At 37.2% G+C, this 24,254-nt stretch overlaps 2 protein-coding genes across 8 annotated transcripts in view; one reads left to right on the top strand and one right to left on the bottom strand.

Moving 5' to 3' along the window:
• AGBL3 (ATP/GTP binding protein like 3) overlaps positions 1 to 24,254 on the bottom strand; it is an 82,227-nt gene that overhangs the window by 2,781 nt on the left and 55,192 nt on the right. Inside the window, 4 exon segments of the mRNA XM_029234181.1 lie at positions 16,470 to 16,535; positions 17,953 to 18,010; positions 21,085 to 21,095; positions 24,174 to 24,252. Coding sequence (XP_029090014.1) covers positions 16,470 to 16,535; positions 17,953 to 18,010; positions 21,085 to 21,095; positions 24,174 to 24,252 — 214 coding nt within the window.
• The window catches only part of CYREN (cell cycle regulator of NHEJ), a 96,108-nt gene that overhangs the window by 45,960 nt on the left and 25,894 nt on the right, over positions 1 to 24,254 (top strand). For all 7 annotated transcript variants that reach the window (XR_003795323.1, XR_003795320.1, XR_003795319.1 and 4 more), the window contains exon 4: positions 22,414 to 22,552. Coding sequence is in view for 1 of the 7 variants with exons in the window: in XM_029234179.1 (XP_029090012.1) it covers positions 22,414 to 22,552 (139 nt within the window). In the remaining 6 variants the exon portion in view is untranslated. The remainder of the gene's footprint in view (positions 1 to 22,413; positions 22,553 to 24,254) is intronic.

Here is a 24,254-nt window from a genome sequence, read left to right as displayed (position 1 = left end):
GAAATCAGTGGTGGCTCCAAAGCTTCTGTTTGAGGAAACAGAGGAGATACAGTGAAAACTATGGTAAGAGCCTGTTAGAAATCCCTTCTTTATTAGATGATATGAAGGAATTATTTTGTTAATTGTGATAATAAGAGTATAATAACATTAAAATGTGTAGAAAAGTGTTTTAAAAAATAAAGTTCATTTTAAAAGTGTTTATTCCACCCCATACCCATTAGGATGGCCATTGTCAAAAAACAGAAAATAATAAGTGTAGGCAAGGATGTGGGGAGATTAAAACCCTTGTGCAGTGTTGGTTGGAATGTAAAATGGTGTAGTCAATGTGGAGAACAGTATGGTGGTTCCTTAAAAAATTGAAAATAGAATTACCATATGATCTAGCAATTCCACTTCTGGGTATATTCCCCGAAGAACTGATAGCAGCGTCTTGAAGAGTTATTTGTACATCCATGTTCATAGTAGCATTATTCACAATAGCCAAAAGGTGGAAGCAACCCAAGTGCCCATCGATGGATGAATGGATAAGCAAAATGTGGTGTATATACAATGGAATGTCATTCAGCCTTCAAAAGGAAGGAAATTCTGACACCTGCTACAACATAGATGAACCTTGAGGACATTATGCTAAGTGAAATAAGCTAGTCACAAAAAGACAAATACTGTATTTGTCTTCCAAATATTTGATTCCACTTATATGGGATCCCGAGAATAGTCAGTCAAAGTAGGATAGTTGCCAGGGGCTGGGAGGAGGGAGATGGGCAGTTGTTGTTTAATGGGTGTGGCGTTTCAGCTTTGCAAGAGACAAAAAGAGTTCTGGAGATGGTGTGCACGACAGTGTGAATGTACTTATTAACACTGCTGAACTTGACGCTTAAAAATAGTTCAGATGGTAAATTTTATGTCGTGTATTTTAACACAATTAAAAATAATTCAATATACAGAGGTAGAGAGAGGGGGAAAAAAGAACCCTAAGTAAAGCCTGAAGGAAAATAGGTAGACATTTTAAAGGATGTAGCAGTGTTACTTATCATTATGATGCCTAAATTGATATGTAGACAGCATAAGAAAAAGTAGAATACACTTAGAATAAAAGCAAGAAATACATTATGCTTTATCTAGTTAGATATATACACTGAACTATTTATGGGCAAAACAATATGATTTGCTGACTTTGCTTTAACTACTTTAGCAAAAAAAAAAAAAAGCAGTGGGAATATAGATGAAACAAGAATAGCAGGATGCTGATAACTATTAAGGGTGGGTGACGGGCACCAGTGGTTCATTATTCTATTCTACTTTTGTTTATGCTTGAAATATCCACAATAATGCTTTTAAAAAAGGAATTATCCATTACTAAAAAGAAAGGAAACAGATGACTAAAGCACTCACTGAATTAAGCTAGACTTAAAAGACAATGATTGAGGGTATGTATGATTACAATATCTGGCAGTGCTGGCAAATAAACTGAATTTACCTACAGTCTCTTGAGAAGCCATTCCTAGGCCATTCAGCAAATACTCATTGAATCATTATTATGTATCCGGCATTATGTTTGGTTTGGTAAATAGGTATGAAAAATATAGTCCTTGCCTTTAATATGCCAACAGTTGGGACTAGAGAGAGAGAAGTAAAGCATCAATTAGAATATTTATCTATAGAGATAAGGCAAGGTACTTACTGAAGGACTGCTGAAGAGGGACTTCTAGCCATACTTAGAGCTGGAAAAGGAAATATTCCTAATTCCTAATTAATCTGAGTCTTGATGCATAGCTATGTCAGCTAAGTAAAAAAAAAAAAAAGGGTAGTAATCTAGATAGTGGGACTAACATGGCACATTCAGGAAATCACAAGTATGGTTTAGAATGACTAGAAATCAGGTAGGTGTGAATAAGTGGTTCAAAACTAGAGATCTTGGGCTTCCCTGGTGGCGCAGTGGTTGAGAGTCCGCCTGCCGATGCAGGAGACACGGGTTCGTGCCCCGGTCCAGGAGGACCCCACATGCCGCGGAGCGGCTGGGCCCGTGAGCCATGGCCGCTGAGCCTGTGCGTCCGGAGCATGTGCTCCGCAACGGGAGAGGCCACAACGGTGAGAGGCCCGCGTACCGCCAAAACAGAAACAAAAACAAAACTAGAGATCTTGTAATAATAGTACTTTTGGGAGATTTCCTGAGACAGGAATAATTTGTGACTGGTAGATGCTTAATGTTTTAAAAATGGAATTGTTAGGAGGCCATTGAAAACTATACATGGAAGTGATATAATTAGATGTGCATTTTTGAAAGATCACGCTGGCAACCAGAAGGATGACAGGTTGAAGAAAAGTGAGAGTTGAGGCAGACAGACAAGTTAGGAGGCTAATGCAGTAATTCAAGGGAGGCAGAAAGGGAGTCTGAACTAAAGGAGCAGCAGTATGATGAAGAAATGCAGAGTCAAGAGAATCTTTGAGGGCAGATTGATAGAGCTTCTCATTGTTGGATACCAAAGAGATGTAGAAGATTAGGATATGTCTTGGGCTATTATTTAGATAACAGGAGGACGGCAGTATTATTGACTGAGAAACGGAATGCAGCAGGAGAAAGAGATCTGCAGTGGGCAAGTTGTATTAGAAGTATCTGTGAGGAAAAGCAAGGATAATTCCAGTAGGCACAGTATGGAATTCAGAAGAGATGCCTATATTGATGACTAAAAAAATATGATCATGATCAGCAGTTGTTTGTTGAAGCTACAGGTATAGATGAGGGCGCTCAGAAATAAAGTATGTGGTGAGAAGAGGAGAGACCAAAGGATGGAATACTGGGGAATAGCCCACTTAAAATTCAGGCAGAGGAAGTGAAGCCCATGTAGGACACCAAACATGAATGGGCAGAGAAACAGGACTAAAAAAGAGAGAAGTTCCACAGATACGTCCATTGGAGTTGCTCAGTGAATGAAGGGAGAGAGTTTTAAAGCTCTGGAATTAACCAACAGTAGAGAAGTCAAGTATGATAAGAGCTGATGACGTTGGAAGTAATATCATTGTTATGGTGAGAAGCTAGATTGTAGTAGCTGGAGAATTATACAGGTGAGGAGGTGAAGGAAAAGTTATAGCCCTAAATGTATATATTATAAAGAAAGGGACAACAGCAAAAAATAACAAAAGATAACTCTCTGAAATGATTTACTTCAGTAAAAAAGAAGATTGTAGAATTTTTATTCATATATCATCAAGATTCATCAGGACATGTTTAAAGATAATATAATAAAAAAGCCATGAGAATCTCAGCTCAGGGAAGATGGGAAAGATGAGAAACAGATTTTAAATTAAGCAGTGTGGTGGCAGCAGTGGGAAAAACTGAAAAACAAATCTCCCTGTTGCAGCAAAATTCTGTAAATACTACCTGTCTCCAACTTCTCTGCTCCCATTTTAAAATACACTTTAATTAGACTTGTACCTCTGTCATTCTGCTGAAATTTCTCTGATCAAGATCCCAAATAAAACCTCCATGTTGTAAAGTCCAGTAGTAAATCCACTTGACTTAATCAGAAGCATTAGACTTGGCTGCTTATTCCCTTCTCTTTGATACACTTTCTCACTTAGCTTCCAGGACAACACATTCTCTTGCTTTTCCTCCTACCCCAGAGGGGGCTTCTTAGTCTTCTTTTGTTGGGTTCTTACTCTTTTCCTGATCCATCAGTGTTAGAGTTCCCAAGGACTTGCTCCTTAACCCTCTTCTATATCTACACTCACTTAAATCTCATCCAGCTTCATGCCTTAAAATACTATCTATAGGCTGAAAATTCCCAAATGCATCTTCAGCCCAGATCTCTTCCCTGAATGCTGGACTCATATATCCAATTGCCTATTCAGTACCTCCACTTCAGTGTCTAAAAGGCATTTAAAAAGCAACACGTCTAACCTGAATTGCTGCTCCACTCGATCTTTGCCATCTGGCGGATGAAAATTCAATCCAGCTAGTTGGTCTGGCCCAACACCCTGGAGTTTCAACAGTTGTAAATACCTGTGAAACCATTACCATAAACAAGATCTAGAGAGGATCATCCCTAAAAGATTCCTGATGCTCCTTTACAGTCCATTCTTTCCTTCCTCCCTACTCTGTCCCTTCCTACTCTAGGAAACCTTTATCTACTTTTCGTCTCTATAGATTAGCTTGCATTTCATATAAATGTGATTTCATACAGTATTTACTTTTCTGTGTCTGGCTTCTTTTTCTCAGCACAGTGATTTTGAGATTCATCCATGTTGTGTGTATCAGCTCATTACTTTTTTATTCTATGATATGGAAAGGGCATCAGTAACAAGGAGGTGATGGGAATAAGGAAATTAAATTGGTTTTTCAAGGCTATATTAAACAAACAATTTTCTTCTATATTCAACTTATATAGAAATTAAATAAGACAAATACTTTACAGAGTCAGGAATAAAATGGCTGTCTATCCTCTGTTTATAAAAAGTTCCCATAATCCAAATTTCTTAGGATTTATCAATATTAATGATGATACAGTGAAAGCCACCTTTGTATATAATATTAAAATCCTAAACAACAACAAAAAAGAAAAACCTTCTGTTGGTATCCTTGTCTTCTCAGTCCAGATGGGAGTTTGTTTGCTCATAGGACACTTCAAGGATGTCACTTTGACACAGTTTCCATACAAATCATTGATTCTGGGCTGAATTGTTTCCTGGACCGGCCTCTCATCGGTTTCTAAAAAATATCTTTGTTGGTCTTTGCTAAGCCTCTGAATCATAGTTTGGGAGCTGAAAGAAATTGGGTACTCTGATTTCAATGTCAACAATGAACTATCTCATCAAGAGTAATGTAATGCCATGTTATATCTGTATTTTACATCTCACAGTATGCAAAGTATTGTTACAGATATTATCTTACTTGGGGCTCTCACCAGTCCTGTGATACAGGCAGGATGGCCAGTGTTATCCCCATCTTACATCAGAGAGGGAATGTAAGGGAATGTTAGGGAATCAGAGAGGTTAAGCTATTTGTTCAAGATAACATAGCTAATAAGGAGGGGCAGGTCTAGAATACATATCTTCTAACTCCACTACTTTTTCTATTACCTTCTCTTATGTTGACATATTATTTCATTTCTTTCCATAGATAAGTAATATATTTTAAAAAGTTAAGTCTTAGTTTAAATTAATCAATTCTAGATCCAAGTACAGGTATGGCCAAAGATGGTTTCTTAACCTAATTTTCTAGGTTTTGGGGGCAAGAGAGCCTACATATTTCAACAGAACCATTATTGAGCAGAAATCAAGTTCTTAGAAAAGAGGCCAAGGAAGGGAGAACAGGCATACCATGTTTCCTCTGTTGTGCAAATTCAGTCTATTCTCAAATACTTACAAATCCACTGTTCAGGTGGTTGTTCATATCATTATTCCTAGAGATAGGGAAACTTGCCAGGGGGGCTAGTGGTATAATAATTACCGGTTTAGACAAAACTACAAAGTTTATCTATGTTATCCCTGACTTCCCTTTCTATTCCTTTTCCAATTTTTAGGTACTAGTATAATCCCTACGTGACCAGTGCTTCAATTGCTATCATAGATAGTAAAACATTTGCTAGTATTCATTCTAAGTAACTATCTTATGCCAGAAGTATTTCTATTTAAAAAGAGAAACTCAAATACAGCAATGGTAATTGCTTAGAAGAAATAACTGTCTAACTGCAGATGTTAAGGCATCCATTAGGGATACTTTAGGGATACTGAAATCTCAGAACCATTCAAAATGCATCGTATGTGCACTCCTATGTATAAAACTGACCTAGCCACAGACACTATGTAGACTCTAAGGAGACAATTAGCAATTGTTATTAAAACGTCACTTTTAGCTGTTACTTTAATGCAAAATAAAAATCTTATAAGACAGAGGAAAGGGAGTAAGGTAACCTGGTAGAAGAAATCAAGTGTAGTTCTCCTACCTCAGATATCTTTTTAGAAGCCAAGAAGGGGCTTGTCCAGGTATTTTTGCTAAAAAAGAGAATATACCATAAAATTTCTGAACTTAGGTTTTAAGGTTAACAAAACAATTTTTTTACTTTCTTCACAATTACCTCATTCATATATTTAATGGTTAGCTTGAGTTTATCTTCAATTAATCTGACATTATCTCATTCAGACATATGAAATATATCAGTGCATACTTCCTCTGGAAGCTTTTAAATGAAACTGTTTCAGGAGAAGAGCAAACAGTAGAAATACCTGTCCAATAATTATCAAGCGTTTCAGAACTGAATTCTGCATGTCAGGCTCTATGAAGGCCATCTACATGTGTAGTAGGGTGACTAACTTTTAGAGTGCCAACTCAAGACACAGCTACAACAGACCAAAAAATTAGTACAATATGTAATAAATACTTACACACACATGATTATTTTAACATAAAATATAAATTAGGCATTTATTTAAAATTATATATTATTTGCTTTTTTGTTACATAAATGCCATTATTTAAGAAAAACAGTAGGACTAGTTAACAGTGGCAATTAGTAGTTATAAATAGTGGAACCAATTAAACAAATAGTATGTGTGAGAATATAACATTATAAATAGTTTTTTCCTCTGATACAGATTTTAACTCTTTATAGGATATTTACATTTTATAGGCCATATTATGTCTTTTTAAGATACATAAATATAAGACCTTTAAAAAGTTGAATGTAAATACAATGGGGCTGAGTAAACAGACATTACTTATAATTAATAAAAATTGACATTTCTTTATGTTCCATGATAAAGTAGGATATTTTTGCTCTTTGGGTGTCCTCTTCCAATAATACTTCTCTGAACTGCCTGCAGCCTTCAGGATATCCTTCTTTTCTTTTATGTAGTGGTAAAACTGAATACATTCAAAGTCAAGGCCTCTGAGGTCTGCTCTTATGAAGTCCCACATTATGCTGACCCCTGGTGGCAGGCCAATGCAATGACAGCAAGTTAGATATCCTGTCAACAAGGGAATTTGATCATGGAATATGACCGTACTTATTAATAGCAGGTTTCTAGACTTGTAAGGAATTAGTTTCCAGCTTTACAAAAATGTCCATCCACTTTATATCTACAGGCTTAATTTAGTAGGCTGGCTTTTGGGCATTTGGCCCTTTGCATCCTTAAATTCATCATGTAGTGTTTGCCATGTCTAAAATGTCCACTGTTTTTAGATACTCTGAAGCACACTGGATATCATTGCAAGTAAACTTTTCTTTCTCAGGGAATAGGTTTTTAAAGCACAGAGGTAATTCGAACTTAAACTGAAGGTGGATTTCAAATAAATTACAGTTTTTAGTGCTGTTTAACTTGGCTGCCCTTTCTGGTGACATATTTTTGACTTCTGAGTCAGTCTTATTTCCTCCTAAATGTCATTTTTTTTCACTGTATGAGTTTCTGTCATAACCTACATACAATGTCAAACAACTGAGGTGCAGTTCATCGTTTTCTATGCTCCATATGACCTCTTCAAAGATCATCAAACAGAATTAGAGAAACAGCATATAAATTGTTTTACTGTAGCCCTTTCCTCTATTCCCATCTCAAACTATTTGCAAATTAGAGAAAGCCATTCTTCTTGTCCCACATGTTGAAAATGTGATTTAATGGCAGACCAACATTTTAATGTCTTTTCTGTGGCTGGCAACAATGATAGCCACCTTATTGGCACAGGTCTAAGGAAACTGCCCTCTTTCATTTCTGTAAAGTCGAAAATCTCATTAAGTGCTTCTTCTACATTTTTTGAGGAAATTAAAACTTGACCAAAACATTTCATTATGAAAGCCTCATTATCACATGATAGCAAATCACACTTTTTTTTTTTTTTTTTTTGCGGTATGTGGACCTCTCACTGTTGTGGCCTCTCCCGTTGCGGAGCACAGGCTCTGGACGCACAGGCTCAACAGCCATGGCTCACGGGCCCAGCCGCTCCGCGGCATGTGGGATCTTCCCAGACCGGGGCACGAACCCGTGTCCCCTGCATCAGCAGGCGGACTCTCAACCACTGCGCCACCAGGGAAGCCCCCACACTCTTTTTTAAATACAAGGTGTGCAAGACATTAAAGAGATCAGATCTTTTTCTTTGGTAAGAAGTTGATAGACTGAATGAAATTTGCCAAAATATACATTTTATATTGTCAGCCAACCATGCAGATAGATGAGCAAAGTCTAGTTTGTCTTTGGACAACATATTGACAATATTTGGTTTGATGTTTTCTGTGGTTTCATTAAAATCTTCATAGAAATCAAGATTCTTTGAAACCCCATTTTTCAAATTAAAGTACCTAATAGCCAGAGGAAGTGTTTTTTCTTTTTTATTCCATGTATCATGTGATAACTGTAGAAAACATTATTGTTGGTAAGATCTGACAAAATGAGCTTTACACTATAAGAGTCCAACACATCTGTCATCAAAATTTCCCCTTTGGTTAACCCACAGGGCATTTTAGTGGCAAACTCTGAATTAGGAAATGTAATTTTACTCAGTTTCATCAAGCAATCAAGGGAATTATCTGATAATCAGTGTTCACTCATGTCATATGCCCTAGCGAATCCACCAGCTATTATTTTTGACTGAGCATTGGTGTCTTTTTGAGAGGTGAAAAAACTTTCAATTGATTTAGAAGTACTTCTTGCTTCTCTCATCTGGACTTGTGAGATTCAATCTCCTTTATGACGATCAATTCCAAATTCTTTTCTCTAAGTGTACACTATGCTCTGTTTTGGTTATTTATCTCCTTAACTAGTTGTATGTGTCTATGAAGGTTACTCAAAAAATTAAAAATAGAACTACACTATGATCCAGCAATTCCACTTCTGGGGATATATCCAAAGAAAAGAAAAAAAAAAAAAAAAAAAAGATCTTGAAGAGGTGTCTGTCCATGTTTATTGGAGCATTATTTACAATAGCCAAGACACAGAAACAACATATGGTCAGTCAATGGTCGAATGGATAAAGAAGTTACGGTGTGTGTATGTGTGTGTGTGTATATACACACACACACCCGCACACATACACACACACAATGGAATATTATTCAGCCATGAGAAAGAAGGAAATCCTGCCATTTGGGACAACAGGACCTTGAGAGCATTAGGCTAGGTGAAATAAGTCAGACAGAGAAAGATAAATTCAAAGATTTTTGTCTTTGTCTTTGGTTTTCTGAAGTTTGAATATGATGTGCTAGGTATATGTGTGTGTGTGTGTGTGTGTGTATACATTATAGGAATTCCTATAATAGCCTTGTTTTTGTCTATCCTGTTGTCTTTGGGGTTCCCTAAGCACCACTTATCAGATAGAATACATGTCTGGCTTGCAGCTCTTTTAGCTGTAAATCATTGTTCTTATACTGGAGTCATGTTGGTGTGGTGGTAAGGTATGGGGAAAGGGAACATCCTATAATCTTATTAAATCTTAGTCTTTTAGTGGGTCTGTGTCCCTGGGCTGTGACCTTAATAGGCATTTCTTAGCTTTTCTTCCCCCTACCTTTCAATGAGACAAGGCGGCTAGGAGGGGCTGGCTGTGGTGGGGGGGGGGGAAGAGTAAGCATTGCAAACTATCCAGAACGTTCTCCCTAACAAAGGTCTACTCTCCAAATCCAGCCCTTTACATGTTGGAGCTTAAAGCTAGCAGTCCCCTTACTATGCTTACATTATATGTCTATCTTTTCTTCTAAGAGTAGTTTCAGGTCTTACATTTAGGTCTGTCACCCATTTTGAATTAATGAATTGGTGTAAGGAATGAGTCCAACTTCATTCTTTTGCATGTGAATATCTAGTTGTCTCAGTACCATTTGTTGTAAATGCTCTTATTTTCTTCATTGAATTGTCTTGGTACCTTTGTTGAAACTTAATTGACAAAAAATATAAGGGTTCATTTCTGTATTCTTAATTCTATTTCATTGATCTCTGTATCTACCATTATGCCAGTACGACACTGTTATGATTACTGCAGCTTGGTGGTAAGTTTTGAAATTGGAAAGTATGACTCTTTGAACTTTGTTCTTCTTTTTCAAAATTGCCTTGGTTATTCTCGTCCTTTACATTTCCTATGCATTTTAGGTTTAGCTTGTAATTTCTGTTTCGGCAGAGATTTTGATAGGATTGCATTGAATCTGTATATCAATTTGGTGAGTATTGCCATCTTAACAAGTCTTCTGATTCCTGAATGTGGGGGAATCTTTCCATTTATTTAAATCTTCTTTAATATATTTCAACAGTGTTTTGTGCTTTTCAGCGTGCAAGTATTACACTATTTTTGTTAAATTTATTTCTAAGTATTTTATTCTTTTTGATGTTTTGTAAATGGAATTTTCTTAATTTCATTTTCAGAATGTTCATTGCTAGTATATAGAAATACAATTGATTTTTACAACAGATTTATTGAGATCTAATTCACATACCATACAATTCACCCATTACAACTGAGTTTTGCATGTTGATTTTCTATCTTGCAACCTTGCTGAACTGATTATTAGCTCTAGTAGGTTGTGTGTGTGTATGTATGTATGTTCCTTAGGATATTCTACATACAAGATCATGTGTTCTGCAAATAGAGGTAATTTTCCTTCTTTCCAGTCTGGATGCATTGTATTTATTCTTCTTTCCAAACTGCCCTGCCTAAACCTCCATTGTCTTGGTCCTGATCTTAGGGGGAAAGCATTGTCTTGTACCATCAACTATGATATTAGCTGTGGGATTTTTTTAAAAATTTATTTATTTATTTACTTTTGTCTGTGTTGGGTCTTCATTTCTGTGCGAGGGCTTTCTCTAGTTGCAGCGAGCGGGGGCCACTCTTCATCGCGGTGCACGGGCCTCTCACTATCGTGGCCTCTCTTGTTGCGGAGCACAGGCTCCAGACGCGCAGGCTCAGTAGTTGTGGCTCACGGGCCCAGTCGCTCCGCGGCATGTGGGATCTTCCCAGACCAGGGCTCGAACCCGTGTCCCCTGCATTGGCAGGCAGATTCTCAACCACTGTGCCACCAGGGAAGCCCTAGCTGTGGGATTTTTATAGATAGCCTTTATCAGGTTGAGGAACATCCATCTACTCCTACTTTGTTGCGTATTTTTTTTTAAATCATGAAAGGATGTTGGATTTTGCCAAACATTATTCCTGCATGTACTGAGATGATCATGTGCATTTTGTTCTTTTTTCAATTAATGTGTATTACGTTGTTTAATTTTATTTCTTTTTAAATTAATATTGGAGTATAGTTGATTTACAATGTTGTGTTTCTGCTGTACAGCAAAAGTGAATCAGTTATGTATATATCCACCATTTTTATAGATTCTATTCTCATATAGGTCATTACAGAGTACTGAATAGAGTTCCGTGTGGTATACAATAGGTCCTTGTTGGTTATCTATTTTATATATAGTAGTGTGTGTATGTCAATCCCAATCTCCCGATTTACCCCTCCTCCACCTTTCCCCCTTTGTAACCATAAGATTGTTTTCTACATCTGTGACCCTATTTCCGTTTTGTTAAATAGGTTCATTTGTACCATTTTTTAAGATTCCGTGTATAAGTGATATCATGATATTTGTCTTTCTCTGTCTGACTTACTTCACTCAGTATGACAATCTCTAGGTCCATCTTTGTTGCTGCAAATGGCATGATTTCATTCTTTTTAATGGCTCAGTAATATTCCATTGCATATATATACCACATCTTCTTTTTCCATTCCTCTGCTGATGGACATTTAGGTTGCTTCCATGTCCTGGCTATTGTAAGTAGTGCTGCAATGAACATTGTGGTCCATGTATCCTTTCAAATTATGGTTTTCTCTGGATATACGCCCAGGAGTGGAATTGCTGGATCATATGGTAGCTTTTTTTAGTTTTTTAAGGAACCTCCCTACTGTTCTCCATAGTGGCTGTACCAATTTACATTCCCACCAATAGTGTATAGGAGCGTTCCCTTTTCTCAACACCCTCTCCAGCATTTATTGTTTATAGATTTTTTTGATGATGGCCATTCTAACTGGTGTGAGGTGATACCTCATTGTAAGTTTTGATTTGTATTTCTCTAATAATTAGTGATGTTGAGTATCTTTTCATTTGCCTTTTGGCCATCTGTATGTCTTCTTTGGAGAAATGTCTGTTCAGATCTTATGCCCATTTTTGGATTGGGTTGTTTGTTTCTTTAATATTGAGCTGCATGAGCTGCTTGTATATTTTGGAGATTAATCCCTGTTGGTCGCTTTGTTTGCAGATATTTTCACCCATTCTGTGGGTTTTCTTTTCATTTTGTTTATGGTTTCCTTTGCTGTGCAAAAGCTTTTAAGCTTAATTAGGTTCCACTTGTTTATTTTTGTTTTTATTTTCATTACTCTTGGAGGTGGATAATTTTTATATGTTAAACCAACCTTGCATTTCTGGGATAAATCCTACTTGGTCACTGTGTATAATCCTTTTTATATGTTGCTGGATTCAGTTTGCTAGTATTTTGCCCTACTCTTCTGTCTTAATTTTTAATAGATTCAAAACTTGGTAAAGAAAAAGTAGTATTTATTTATTTGGGCCCTGGAACCGTAACGGTTACCTTTTCTGAGAAACTTTCTCTGATACTCCCTTATCCCCAAACAACTCCTGTATAATATCATGGCACAGTAAATAGCATTTATCCCGTTATGTTTCTACTGTCTGTTTACTTGTCACTCTCTCTGCTTCTTGAGAACAGACTATATATTTTTTTCCATTGTAGCCCAGTATCTAGCACAGTCATCGGCTAGTATATTGAGACCTCTGCGAAGCAGATAAACATCAGATTTTTAAAAGAACATGAACAAAGATGGAAAGGAGATTATGTAACAAAGGAGGATTATAAGAGAGTGACTGAGCCACAGGAGAATAGTATCAGGAAGGTTAAAATACCAGATGAACTCAGATATGAAGTATTGAGAAAAAGAAGTAAATTTTACTTAGCTATATTCAGAATGAAAATATATCAAATAATGTTTAGATTTTTTCTGCTGGGATTATTTTAAAATACTGATGGATGACAAAGAGCAGAATCCCTCAGCTCCTCTGTTGCACCTGTCTTTTCTATTGAATAGAGTTTTCTTCTGTTTAGACAGGGGAGAATAAATATTGGTGAGAGATGTCAGGAGTCAAAAGGCTCTGAATGCCTTATCTTCAGTCCCAGACATAGTTCATCTCAAGTAAGGAAAGAATTTTCATATAAATAAGATCACAAAACCATTGACATTAATCTTTTAAGAATTCAAGGAAGTGACTCTCCTCTTGCTGCTAAATGCCTAACTTATCGCTTAAGACTCCATCATAATCATGATCATAATTTAAGGATCAGTTCCTTCAGGAAAACATTCCCTGAGATTTCCAGGCTGGATTACATGCCCTTCTCTGAGCAACCAGAGCAATTTGTGCATATCGTTATCACTCAGTCTATCTCACTCTTATTGTAATGAACTGTATATGAGTCTTATTACACTTTGATACCTACTCCTTAAATGATGAAGTAGCTTATCTAGTTGAAGAGGGAGAATTATGTTTCAGGCAGAGAAGACAGAATGAGCAAAGGCAAGGAGGTGAGAAGACTGGTGTATTTTGAGGCCACAAGAGGATCATCATTGCTGCAGTGTAAAGGAAAAGGCAGAGAATGGCAAGAGGTAAAACTGGAGAGGCAGTCAGGGGCCAGTTCACTGGAAGTCTTGTACGTCATGTTAGGGAATTGGTTTCTCTGATGCAGCAAGTGGTTGTCAAAAAAAATTTTTTGTTTTTAAAGTAACAGACCATTATTGGAAGAAAAATTGTACATGAAAGCTACTCAGGATGAATAAGGGTTGGATGGGCTAGGTCCCAAATGCTTGGCCTCCCACCGACTCTCACTATAGTTCCCAATGTGGTGAGTCGAAAAGAGCAGATCATCAACATCAGAATTATCTATGGTACCTTATTAAAAATGCAGATTTGGGGGTTGACAACAAAGGCCAACCCAGAATTCAAAGCTGGGATTATCATAAACTCCCCAGATAATTCTAAAGTTTTAAAACCAGACATTCTATAAAACTGCTGGCCCATAATCTTCACAGTGCCAGTGCTGTGAATGACAAAGAAGGGCTGAGCAGATGTTCCAAATTAAAAGAGAATAAAGGGATATGGCAATTAAATGCAATCCATGAGCCTCAATCAGGGAGAAGTTTTGCCCTAAAGGACATCATTGGTACATTTGGCAAAATTTCACTACAGTATGATACAAAGTAGTATTGTATCAAAGTTGAATTTCCTTATTTTAATGTAAGAGAATGTTCTTGTTCTTGGAAAATATATGCTGAAGCCCTTTAGGAATAAAGGAGCATTATGTCTACAAAAAATGGATTGGGGGGAAAATACAGCTAGGTAGGTAGATAGATATAGCTCTTTGTACTATTCTTGAAATTATTTAAAAATTAAAAGTTGAAAAAAATTGAAAAGAGAAAGCCTAGAACAAACTGAAGTCTCAGGACTGTGCCAACTTCAACCACTGTTAGAAAACTGGGAATTACTGAAAGGCTTCAGGTAGTGGCATTAATCAGATTTCTGTTTTTGATAGATTGCTTTTATGGTAGTATGAGAGGTGGAATTAGGATGACAATATTGGTGGCAAGGAGACCACTTAGAAATCTAAAGTGCTTCTGATAAATAAGCACTGAAAAGAATGATGGTAGTTAAGGTGGAGACAAAAGGGATTATGTGGTAAAATCAGTTGGATTCAGTGGCTATCTAGATATGAATGGTGGAAGTGAAAGAAGAAAAAAAGATAACTATTAGGTTTCTAGCTTGGGTAGTTATGTAGATAGTACTGCTACCAAAGTTATAGTGAATACAGAAGGAACAGCATTCAATGTGGGATTAGATGAATTTGAATTTGGCTATAAGGGACATTTAAGTGAAGACATAAACAGATAAAGAAGCTGAAGCTTTGACAAGAGGTCAGATATAGGATATGTATTTATATATTGTATATATGTATAAGGTATATACACATGTATATAGTACAACAATATGACATAATCAAGATCAAGTTCATGAAAGGCTGAATCTAAGAAGACTTAGTTTAACAAGAATAAATTTAAGGCTCAGTACACTGGACCAAGATATCAAACCAAAATTGAAGAAGTAGAGAATGGAGGAGACGTAAGTTAGCAGTGGCACTATGAAAATAAAACTTTATAGGTTTGAGTATTTGTAAATCCAATATGTCAATATTTTAGGATAATTTTCAAAAAAACATGTAATCTTAGACTGCATTAATGGAAATCTGGTATCTAGAAAGAAGCAAATGAGAATGATAATTTATTGTATACAGTCAGGCTTCCATATCAATGGGTTCTGCATCTGTGGATTCAACCAACTGCAGATCAAAAATAGTGGGAAAAGAATTCCAAGAAGTTCCAAAAAGCAAATCTTGAATTTTCTGTGCACTGGCAACTATTTACATAGCACTTACATTGTACAGGTATTATAAGTAATCTAGAGATACTGAAGGATATGCATAGGTTATATGCAAATACTGTGCCATTTTATATAAGGGGCTTGAGCATCCTCAGATTTTGCTATCCGTGGGGTTCCTGGAACCAGTCCCCCACAGATACCAAGGAATGGCTGTCCTAGTTAGATGACATCTGCAATACTGTGTTCAGTTTCATTCAAGCTTGAATAGTGATAGAAAACAGTAAAATACAATAGTAAAGTAAAATACAAAAAGTAAAAGTAAAAAAAGTAAAATACAAATCATATTATGGATGGCTGAAAGAAATGGAAGGAAAGTGTCAGGGAAATGATAGCTTTAAAAAATATTTATGGTCTGTCATGTGGAAGAGGCATTATATTTGTTATTATTTCAAGGAGAATTAGGGAAAATGAGTCGGTCAGAAATGTTTACCTTTAAGGTCTTTTCATTCTTTTTTGCTTTGTATTATTAAAGAGGTGAATTAAATTTACAGGGACACATGTTTTTAACTCAACATAAAAAGAACATTGCTCTCTAACAATGGAATGAAGTGACTGCAATTTGGTAAACTATTTGTCACCAAGTGTAGTCAATCAAAAGTTGGATGCGCCTGGGTCCTGTCATCAGTAGGAGGTGAGAGTAGGGTGCTCTCGGTTTCTCTCTGCTTTAAGATTCAATGAGATGGGAATGAAAAGATTAGACAATGAGATGAATAATATTTTTTTGAAAATAATATTTTTCAAAATATTTTTTTCGACTCGGTAAAATTACAAGACATCAAGTTGACATATAAGGAAGTTCTACTGTCTTTTATATTTCTAGAGTTAGAGAGAAAAATTAAAATTTGAGATTCAGAATTTCTGGGAAGGTGAATTGTTCCTTGGCTGTCCGATTTGAAGATAATCTTCTAGTTTCTTATGTGTAAATCTTGACCAGATACATATTAAATAGCTTACATTCAGATGATAGGTGATTACACATTACTGTCTATATTCCCATCTTATTCACAAACCTTGATTAGGGAACTGTCTTCTGAAATAATCAAATGTACAGTCATCTGATATATCTGGCCTTGTATCTAGAAAAGATGGTAAAAGTTCCTTAGTAGCATGAAAATAGTTCATTGACTCTTTTACATTTCATATTTTTATCTTTTTCTAAATGAAAAATGCTAGCAGATAATATGTAAATAGTTTAGCTCAATGAAATTAATACAAACAGTTCTCAAATCTTATATGATTTTTGTTGCATTTTTGCTATTTATAGTAAGGTCTAAAAAAATGTTCATACTCTTTGGGTCAGCAGTTCCTTTCTAGGAATCTATTATAAATAAATAATTAAGAATATACACAAATAGGGAGTTAAACATCTTCATTGTTGTTTACAACAGAAAAAAATGTTTAACAATGGGGGTGGCTAAATAAAGGTTCACTAATACAATGGAATACTTTCACCATTTACTAACATGTAAAGAAGTTAATAATATCCTGTACTTTTAAATGAAAACATAGGTTGCCAAAAACCCTGAAGATTAATTAATAACCTGTGATTAATTAACATGGAGTGTATGTGTATAGAAAAAAGTCTAAAATAAGGATTCTAAAATGTGTTCTTTAATTTCTGACATTAAATTTAACAGAAGAATATATAAAAGTTACATATAAAAAGTGACTGATTTGCTCGGCTGATCACTATGAGAAAGAATAATTTAAAGTTCAATGAAGTAACCATCTTAATTATAATAAAATTCTCTCGTTTCCTAGGTGTGGTTCTTACTTCCATTTCTATTTTTAATTAGCCTGCTGTATCATAAACTAAGTGGATTTATGTACTTGTATATATACTTTTAATTAAGTTACCTGAAATTCTTTTTGAAAATAAGTGTGGTATAAATGTATAAAAATTAATATATACACACATAAAATTAAAGAAGTATTTTAGACAAAATTAAAATATTGCTTAAATTTTATGAATATTTTTCAAAGGACCTCAAGTAAAGATAACGAGATAAAAATTAAGAAAAAAATATACCAGAAATGTTAGAGATTCAGAGATTTATGTTAGACTTAGCAGATTCCTACAGAAGCAAATGAATAATCCAAAATTTAATTTCTCTCCTGGCTCATCACAAAAGGACCAAGATGTTTTTTAAAACATAAAATCCCTATATTCTGTTTTGGGAAAAATCTTTCAAATCGGCGATATCTCTCAAGTACAGGGACCACTCAATCCAACCCTCCAGTCTAACTGACCACTCCCTTCTCTGTGCTCCCTTAGAACCCTGTGCAGACTATAGGCATTGCACCTGTAACACCGTGCTTAACTTGTTTGTCTCCTCCTATTAAAAGATGAGTTCCTGGGAATAAGAAATGGTATAGTATAGTCTTAATATCCCTAGCACAAAGCACGGTGATAACCTCAAAGCTGTAGCACAAAAAAGTGTTTGTTGAGGAAATGAATTAATTGTTTATGAGAGGGTAAAAGCAGAACATTACCTGTCACATCAGAATTTGATTCTTTGTGTCTTTGAACTAAATTTCCTTTTTCACAAACCTAATGGAACACAGAACCAGAAGGAAGGCAGTACTATATTATAAACATGAAAATGAGGTATATTTTCTATGATTTATCGTAATTTTCAACATTTCTCATTTTATCCTCATAGATTTAGAATGGACAAAAATAATCTTTTAAATCAGAGCCTTTTACTGTCTTTCGCAACACTACTTTTCTTCTAAAACAATGATAGAAGAAAGTATTAATATTGTATTTTGGCATTAAAGGGAGTTTAAAAATTTTTTTACTTCATATAGAACTTATTTATGATGAGAAAGGAACAAAAATATATGCTTATAATCTCACTTAATGAGAAGAATAAAGATGTAGCAAGATAAGTGTGAAATGAGTGAAACTATATAAAACTGTATGAAAAGGTATAAGCAATTACAAAACTATGTTTGTATAGAAAAGTTGAAAAAATATTTTCTTGTAGCTTGTAAAAAAGTTCAGAGTAAGAAAGATCGTACACATGACATTGCTGTCTACCTTGAGAGGAGATACTTGCCAATATGACCCAGTTGGACTAAAAGAGACACAAAACACCGCAGAATTATGACTGCTAATCTTGAGTAGTCTACAAATCATTATGTGATTGTGAAAACATTTTCAGTGATTCCCAGCTTTTGTTTCTGCACCTGTGCTATGTGGATATTAGAAAGAATTTTCCAAAAGGGCCTGAGAAAAGAACTGAAAACATTTTGCCAAGATGTAATGCATACCAACTCATGATAAAAAGTAGACTATGAAACAGTTAAAAGCTAAAATCCTCTTTTTAGATAAAATTGAATGACAGCAAAAAAAAAAAATTGACATAATCAGGATGAAAATGGGAGGAAACTGTAAAAATCAAAACTTGATTGTTAAAGGGAGAGAGCAAAGGAAATATTCTAGAAAAAATTACACAAAGTTAAGAGTAGCAATATTATATAATTATAAAGAATTTGGAGAGACAAGGGGTGAAATTAGGCTGAAAAAAATTCACTTGTAATAAGACTTGATTCAATGAACTCTTTTTTTTTTTTTTTTTTTTTTGTGATACGCGGGCCTCCCACTGCTGTGGCCCCCTCCTGTTGCGGAGCACAGGCTCAGCGGCCATGGCTCACGGGCCCAGCCGCTCCGTGGCATGCGGGATCCTCCCGGACCGGGGCACGAACCCGTCCGTGTCCCCTGCATCGGCAGGCGGACCCTCAACCACTGCGCCATCAGGGAAGCCCATTCAACGAACTCTTGATGTCATTTTTTAGCCCTCTTCCTTTGATTGAAATAATGCTATGAACCATAATAAACTATTATATTTATCTCATAGAAAATCACCAGGCCAGTGTCCTTATGAATGTGATCTATAAATTCTAATCACAGTAATCTATAATTATTTGTTTTTGCTTAAAGTCTGCAAAATGAATTACTGAAAGTGTCCAGGTAGGAAATAAAGTTAACTAAAATACTCTAATATTTTCTTAGGGATATACTGATAACAAGCAATCATTCAAAGTAAGAAATAGTTCAAGAGCATGAACTTAAGTTGACCTCAGGCATTAACCTCAGTTAAGATGATACTGTTCACTCTTTCTGCCAAAGATTATTAGTAAATAATAAAGGAGGAAAAGAGAAAAAATTTCATAAGTTCTTGGGAAATTAGATTCCGTTAATTCAATCCACATTTAGCAGATGACAGTGTATTTGGTGCTCAGTATCTGCTGAATGAACTTGTGACTGCTAACTTTAAATTTCCCACTGGATCACTGTTATTAAACTCCAGAAACATATGAGTAGAAATCTTCTAAGTCTGGTAGTCAGGTCTTCAACTTCTGGGCTCTCTGCAGGTAACAGATGCTTGAAAGACTGATTGATTGGATCCAAGGATGATTTTTTGGATCCCATCAACTAGGGATGTTGTCCTTCGTCTGTGTTTGTCAGGCTTATTTCCCAACTAGACAATTCTGTTGAACTCTGGGTACTAATCTTTCCCTGCTACCCCTTCCATACCTTCTGGAGCTATTTATTGTTATTTACGTATTTGTTTCTTTAGTGACTGGCTGGTGTATTTTAGCGAAGTCCATTACTCCCTGAAGTGTTAAACCTCTAATTTGCTCCCTGAGGGATGCAGACTTGGTTGTGCCCCACTCTCTCTGGGAAGGCAGTGGTTTTGGCAGGGTTGTCTTTGACACCTTCCCTGATCACACACCCCGCTGTTAAATTCCACTAATTTCTGGCTGATAGATCTATTGTTTTCAACAGTGCCCTGGGGCATAAATTGCCCTACAGACTAATCCAATCAAATTTGGGCTCTGAAGGAACAGTTTCCCAGGTCAGGGTTTCAGATTTGTTCTGATGCCACCTCAGACTCCTCCCAGCTGTTCCCCTCCCTGCAGTTCTCTCTGGTGAACTAGCCAGCCTACAAGTTTAGCCTGTTTCTCCAATGGATCTACGAATCTTCTCCGAATTGCCTTTTACTCTACTTCTACTGTTGCTGAGAATGCTGTTAAGCTTGAATTTCTCCAGGATCTGTTGCAAATTAAGTCATTTATTTTGGGAAGACATTAGGAGCTGTTTTACCTGGTTCCCCCGACCAAGGAAAAATATTTGGTCTGTTGTGTCATTTAGCATCTCTGCTGCCTTACTGATTTTCTGTCTAGAAGATCTGTCCATCGATGTCAGTGGGGTGTTAAAGTCTCCTACTATTATTGTATTCCTGTCAATCTCTTCCTTTATGTCTGCTGCTATTTGTTTTATGTATTTAGGTGCTCCTATATTGGGTACATTTATGTTATCAAGTGTAATATCCTCTTCTTGTATTGCTCCTTTTATCATTATATAATGTCCTTCTCTGTCTTTATGTTTTAAAGACTACTTTGTTTTAAAGTCTACTTTGTCAGATACGAGTATTGCTACCCCTGCTTTCTTATTGTTTCCATTTGCATGAAATATCCTTTTCCATCCCCTCACTTTCAACCTGTGTGTCTTTTGCCCTAAAGTGAGTCTTGTAGGCAGCATATTGTACTTGTGGGCCGCATATTGTAGGTTCTTGATTTTATAAGCTGATAGTCTTATGGGGGTTGCCTTGTAACTGACTGCTTTTCTCTATCTGCCTTTAGAATCCTCTCTTTATCTTTTGCCATTTTAATTCCGATATGTCTTGGTGTGGGTCTGTTTGTGTTCATCTTCTTTGGGACCCTCTGTGCTTTCTGTACCTGGATATCTGTTTCCTTCTTTAGATTTCAGGAAGTTTTCAGCCATAATTTTTTCAAATACATTTTCAGTCCCCTTCTCTCTTTCTTCTCCTTCTGGAACCAGTATTATGTGTAGGTTGGCATGCTTTACATTATCCCATAGATCTCATATGTTGCTTTCACTTCTCTTTTTTCATTTGTCTTTCTGTCTGCTGTTCTGACTGATTTCCATTATTCTGTCTTCCAGATCAGTTGTTCATTCTTCTGTGGCACTTAGTTTGCTATTCATTGCTTGTAGATTGGTTTTTATCTTGGCAATTGACTTGTCTAATTTTGATTGGTTCCTTTTTATAGTTTCTAGATCCTTGTTACAGTGATCTGCCTTTCTGTTGATAATCTTTCTTAATTCCTTTAGCATTTTTATTAACTCCTGTTTGAACTCAGGGTGTAATAGACCACTGAGGTCTGTTTCATGATTTGTTTTTTCAGGGGATATCTCTTATTCTTTTAATTGGGAACAGTTCCTCTCCTTCTTTTTCATTTTACTTAACTTACTCTGTCTCTGAATTTAGGAGAAACAGCTACTGTGGTCTTGAAGGGGTGCTTTTATGTGAAAGTGTCCCTGTATAGACTGTGTGAGTTCAATATTTTTGGTGTGAGGGCTAGTTTTGGTATGGATGCTAGCCACATCTTTCCTCAGAGTGTGCTGGCCATTATCCCCTTGATAGGGGATGGGATTGGTGTTGTGTTGTCCAGAGCCTGCACTGGATTTTGGATGGGGCCTCCTCTTTGCTCTGTGGCTGTCAGAGCCTTGCTGGGGGTGGGGTCTGCTCCCTGATTGTTGGCGTAGAAGCCCTGAGGGTTGGGCTCAGTAAGACTCTGTTGCCCTTAAGTATATGCTCTGTTGCAAAGGAGGTGAGTGCTGAAGCAAGTGAGGCCCATGTAGTCATAGCAGACCTATGTGCCACCATTGAAGGCATCCACAGTTCTTCCCAGAAGCAGCCCAAGGTCTTGTCCGTTTCTCCGTTGTGTTTATCCCAGACCTAGTGCTAGGCTGGTGCTGGGAGCTGGGGTGTTGTGGCTGCAGGAATTGAGGTCATTGTGCTGCTGCCTGGGGCCACTCTCCCAGGACCTGTCCACCCACAATCCAGCTCCAAGCTGGGGTGTGAGGTGGGAAGAACCAGAGCACTCTCACAGGGAAAGGAACCACTGTGTATTCCTCCCCAGGGGCTGTCTGCCAGAGACATGCGATTCTGTGATGCCACGTGGTGCGTATGCCAACAAAGTCCGCTGCCACCGTACCTGTGCCCCACCACGCATGTGCTGATGATGGGCTCCAATGGCAGACTTGTGCTCTGCAGTGCAGGTACTGACAATGGGCTCTGAGGTTTGGCCTGGGCCACACCCCAGGCTCTCTGGGCTGTCTCTGTGCAGCTAGACTGAGTTCACTCCCAGGGCACACAAACCCAAGATTCAGTGCCTAGCCACTGCACATACTAGCTGCCCCACCCGGCATGTGCTTCAGGCTGGGAAGTGTGATGAAGTCCGGCATGTGCTTCAGGCTGGGAAGTGTGATGAAGTGGCAGCCATCAGCTCTAGTCTCTTTCTGCCCTGATAGCAAGCCAGCACATGCACACAGCTTGGGATCAGAGTCCAGGCCCCTCCAGTCCCTCTATATGTCCTGGTGGAGTTCCTAGCAGTCATGGGGTTCCCAGGGTGAGGGCTTGCCTGTGTGGACCCTCCCTCCTTCACAGATGCCTCCCAGGGGCGTCTTGCGTCTTGATGCCTTTTTTTTCCCATCGTACCCAATGACATGGGGATGTTTCTTGCAGCTTTGGTTGTATAAGAGATCTTCTGCCAGTTTCCAGTTGGTTTGCTGTGAGAACTGTGCCACACGTAGATGTGTTTTTGAGGGGAGTGAGCTCCACATCCTCCTACTCTGCCATCTTAATGCACTTATGCAAAATTTCTGATGTGTCTCTGGGGCTGAGTGTGGGGACAGTGGCACTCTTGTCTCAGTGGTACCCCACTTTAGGAGCTAAGATGTAGGCGGAAGGAGGGCAGGAGCCTCAGGTCTTCTCTATTTGCCTCTTCCAGTGTGGAACCAACACCTTACAATCCAAGACGGGCGATTAGGACCAAAATATTTTCAGTGATGTAGCACACAAAGTGTGGAGCCTTCTTTTCAAGAGTGGGGTCTGGGTAGAAAGAAGGGAGCCCCCACCTCCTGACTGCACTTACCTGGAACTTCACTTCAACAACAGGCAGCTGGAGACAGGATAAGATATGCAAGCCCTGCCCTTCCTGGGAAGATAGCCCTCTGGCTGGCATCTGTGGGGAAAGTGGACCCTGTGTCCTTGGCTGCACTCTCCTGTAGTAGAGTATCATTGAGCTGGAAGCTGGAGGGCAGGGTGTGGAGAGTCTTGATTCAAATACCCCAGGCTCTCACTGGTTTCTTTTTGGTTGTTTTTTTGTTTGTACCCAATTTTAGTAGATTTTCCCGAATAGATGATTTTTCATTTGCTGTATGCCCTTAGGACCATTTCCAGAAACTTTAAATTTTGTTTAAAAAAATAATTTTCTCTGATTTTTGCTGGTGAGTGGGTTTGCAGAGATCCTCATGCTATCATGATGGAAGGCAATCTCTCAGCACCGTCTATTTTATACTCTTGTTTTCCCATTAATTTTTCTTAGTTTTAAATTTATTTTTTCTTGCTATCCTGGATACATCTTTGTAAGATGCCTCAAATACTTTTCCAAGTAAGGTAAGTATAAGTGAAATTTAAATATAGCACCGTAATAAGACCCACCTCTTATCTGTCAAGATTCTTTTGTATTTTTAAAAACAGTAAATAATATGAGCAAAATTTTAATCATTAATTTTACCTGGGGAAAAATCATGAAGTCTTCCTGGGTATAAGAGGAAATAATTTGCCATTCTCATTTTTTTTCAATGACTGTTAACAACCATATCAATGAATATTTACCTCTTGCTCTTCTCTGATGGCTTGCTGTGGTAGAGTTTCTTTCCTTCTTTGTTTTCAGATGTTTTTTCTTGTTTTTTTTCT

This window comes from Monodon monoceros, unplaced genomic scaffold, assembly GCF_005190385.1.
Source record: "Monodon monoceros isolate NGI ecotype Baffin Bay Population unplaced genomic scaffold, NGI_Narwhal_1 Super_Scaffold_2, whole genome shotgun sequence".
Lineage (NCBI taxonomy): Eukaryota > Metazoa > Chordata > Mammalia > Artiodactyla > Monodontidae > Monodon > Monodon monoceros.
Note: the sequence above shows the minus strand (reverse complement) of the source record. Positions and strands in the feature narration are given on the sequence as shown.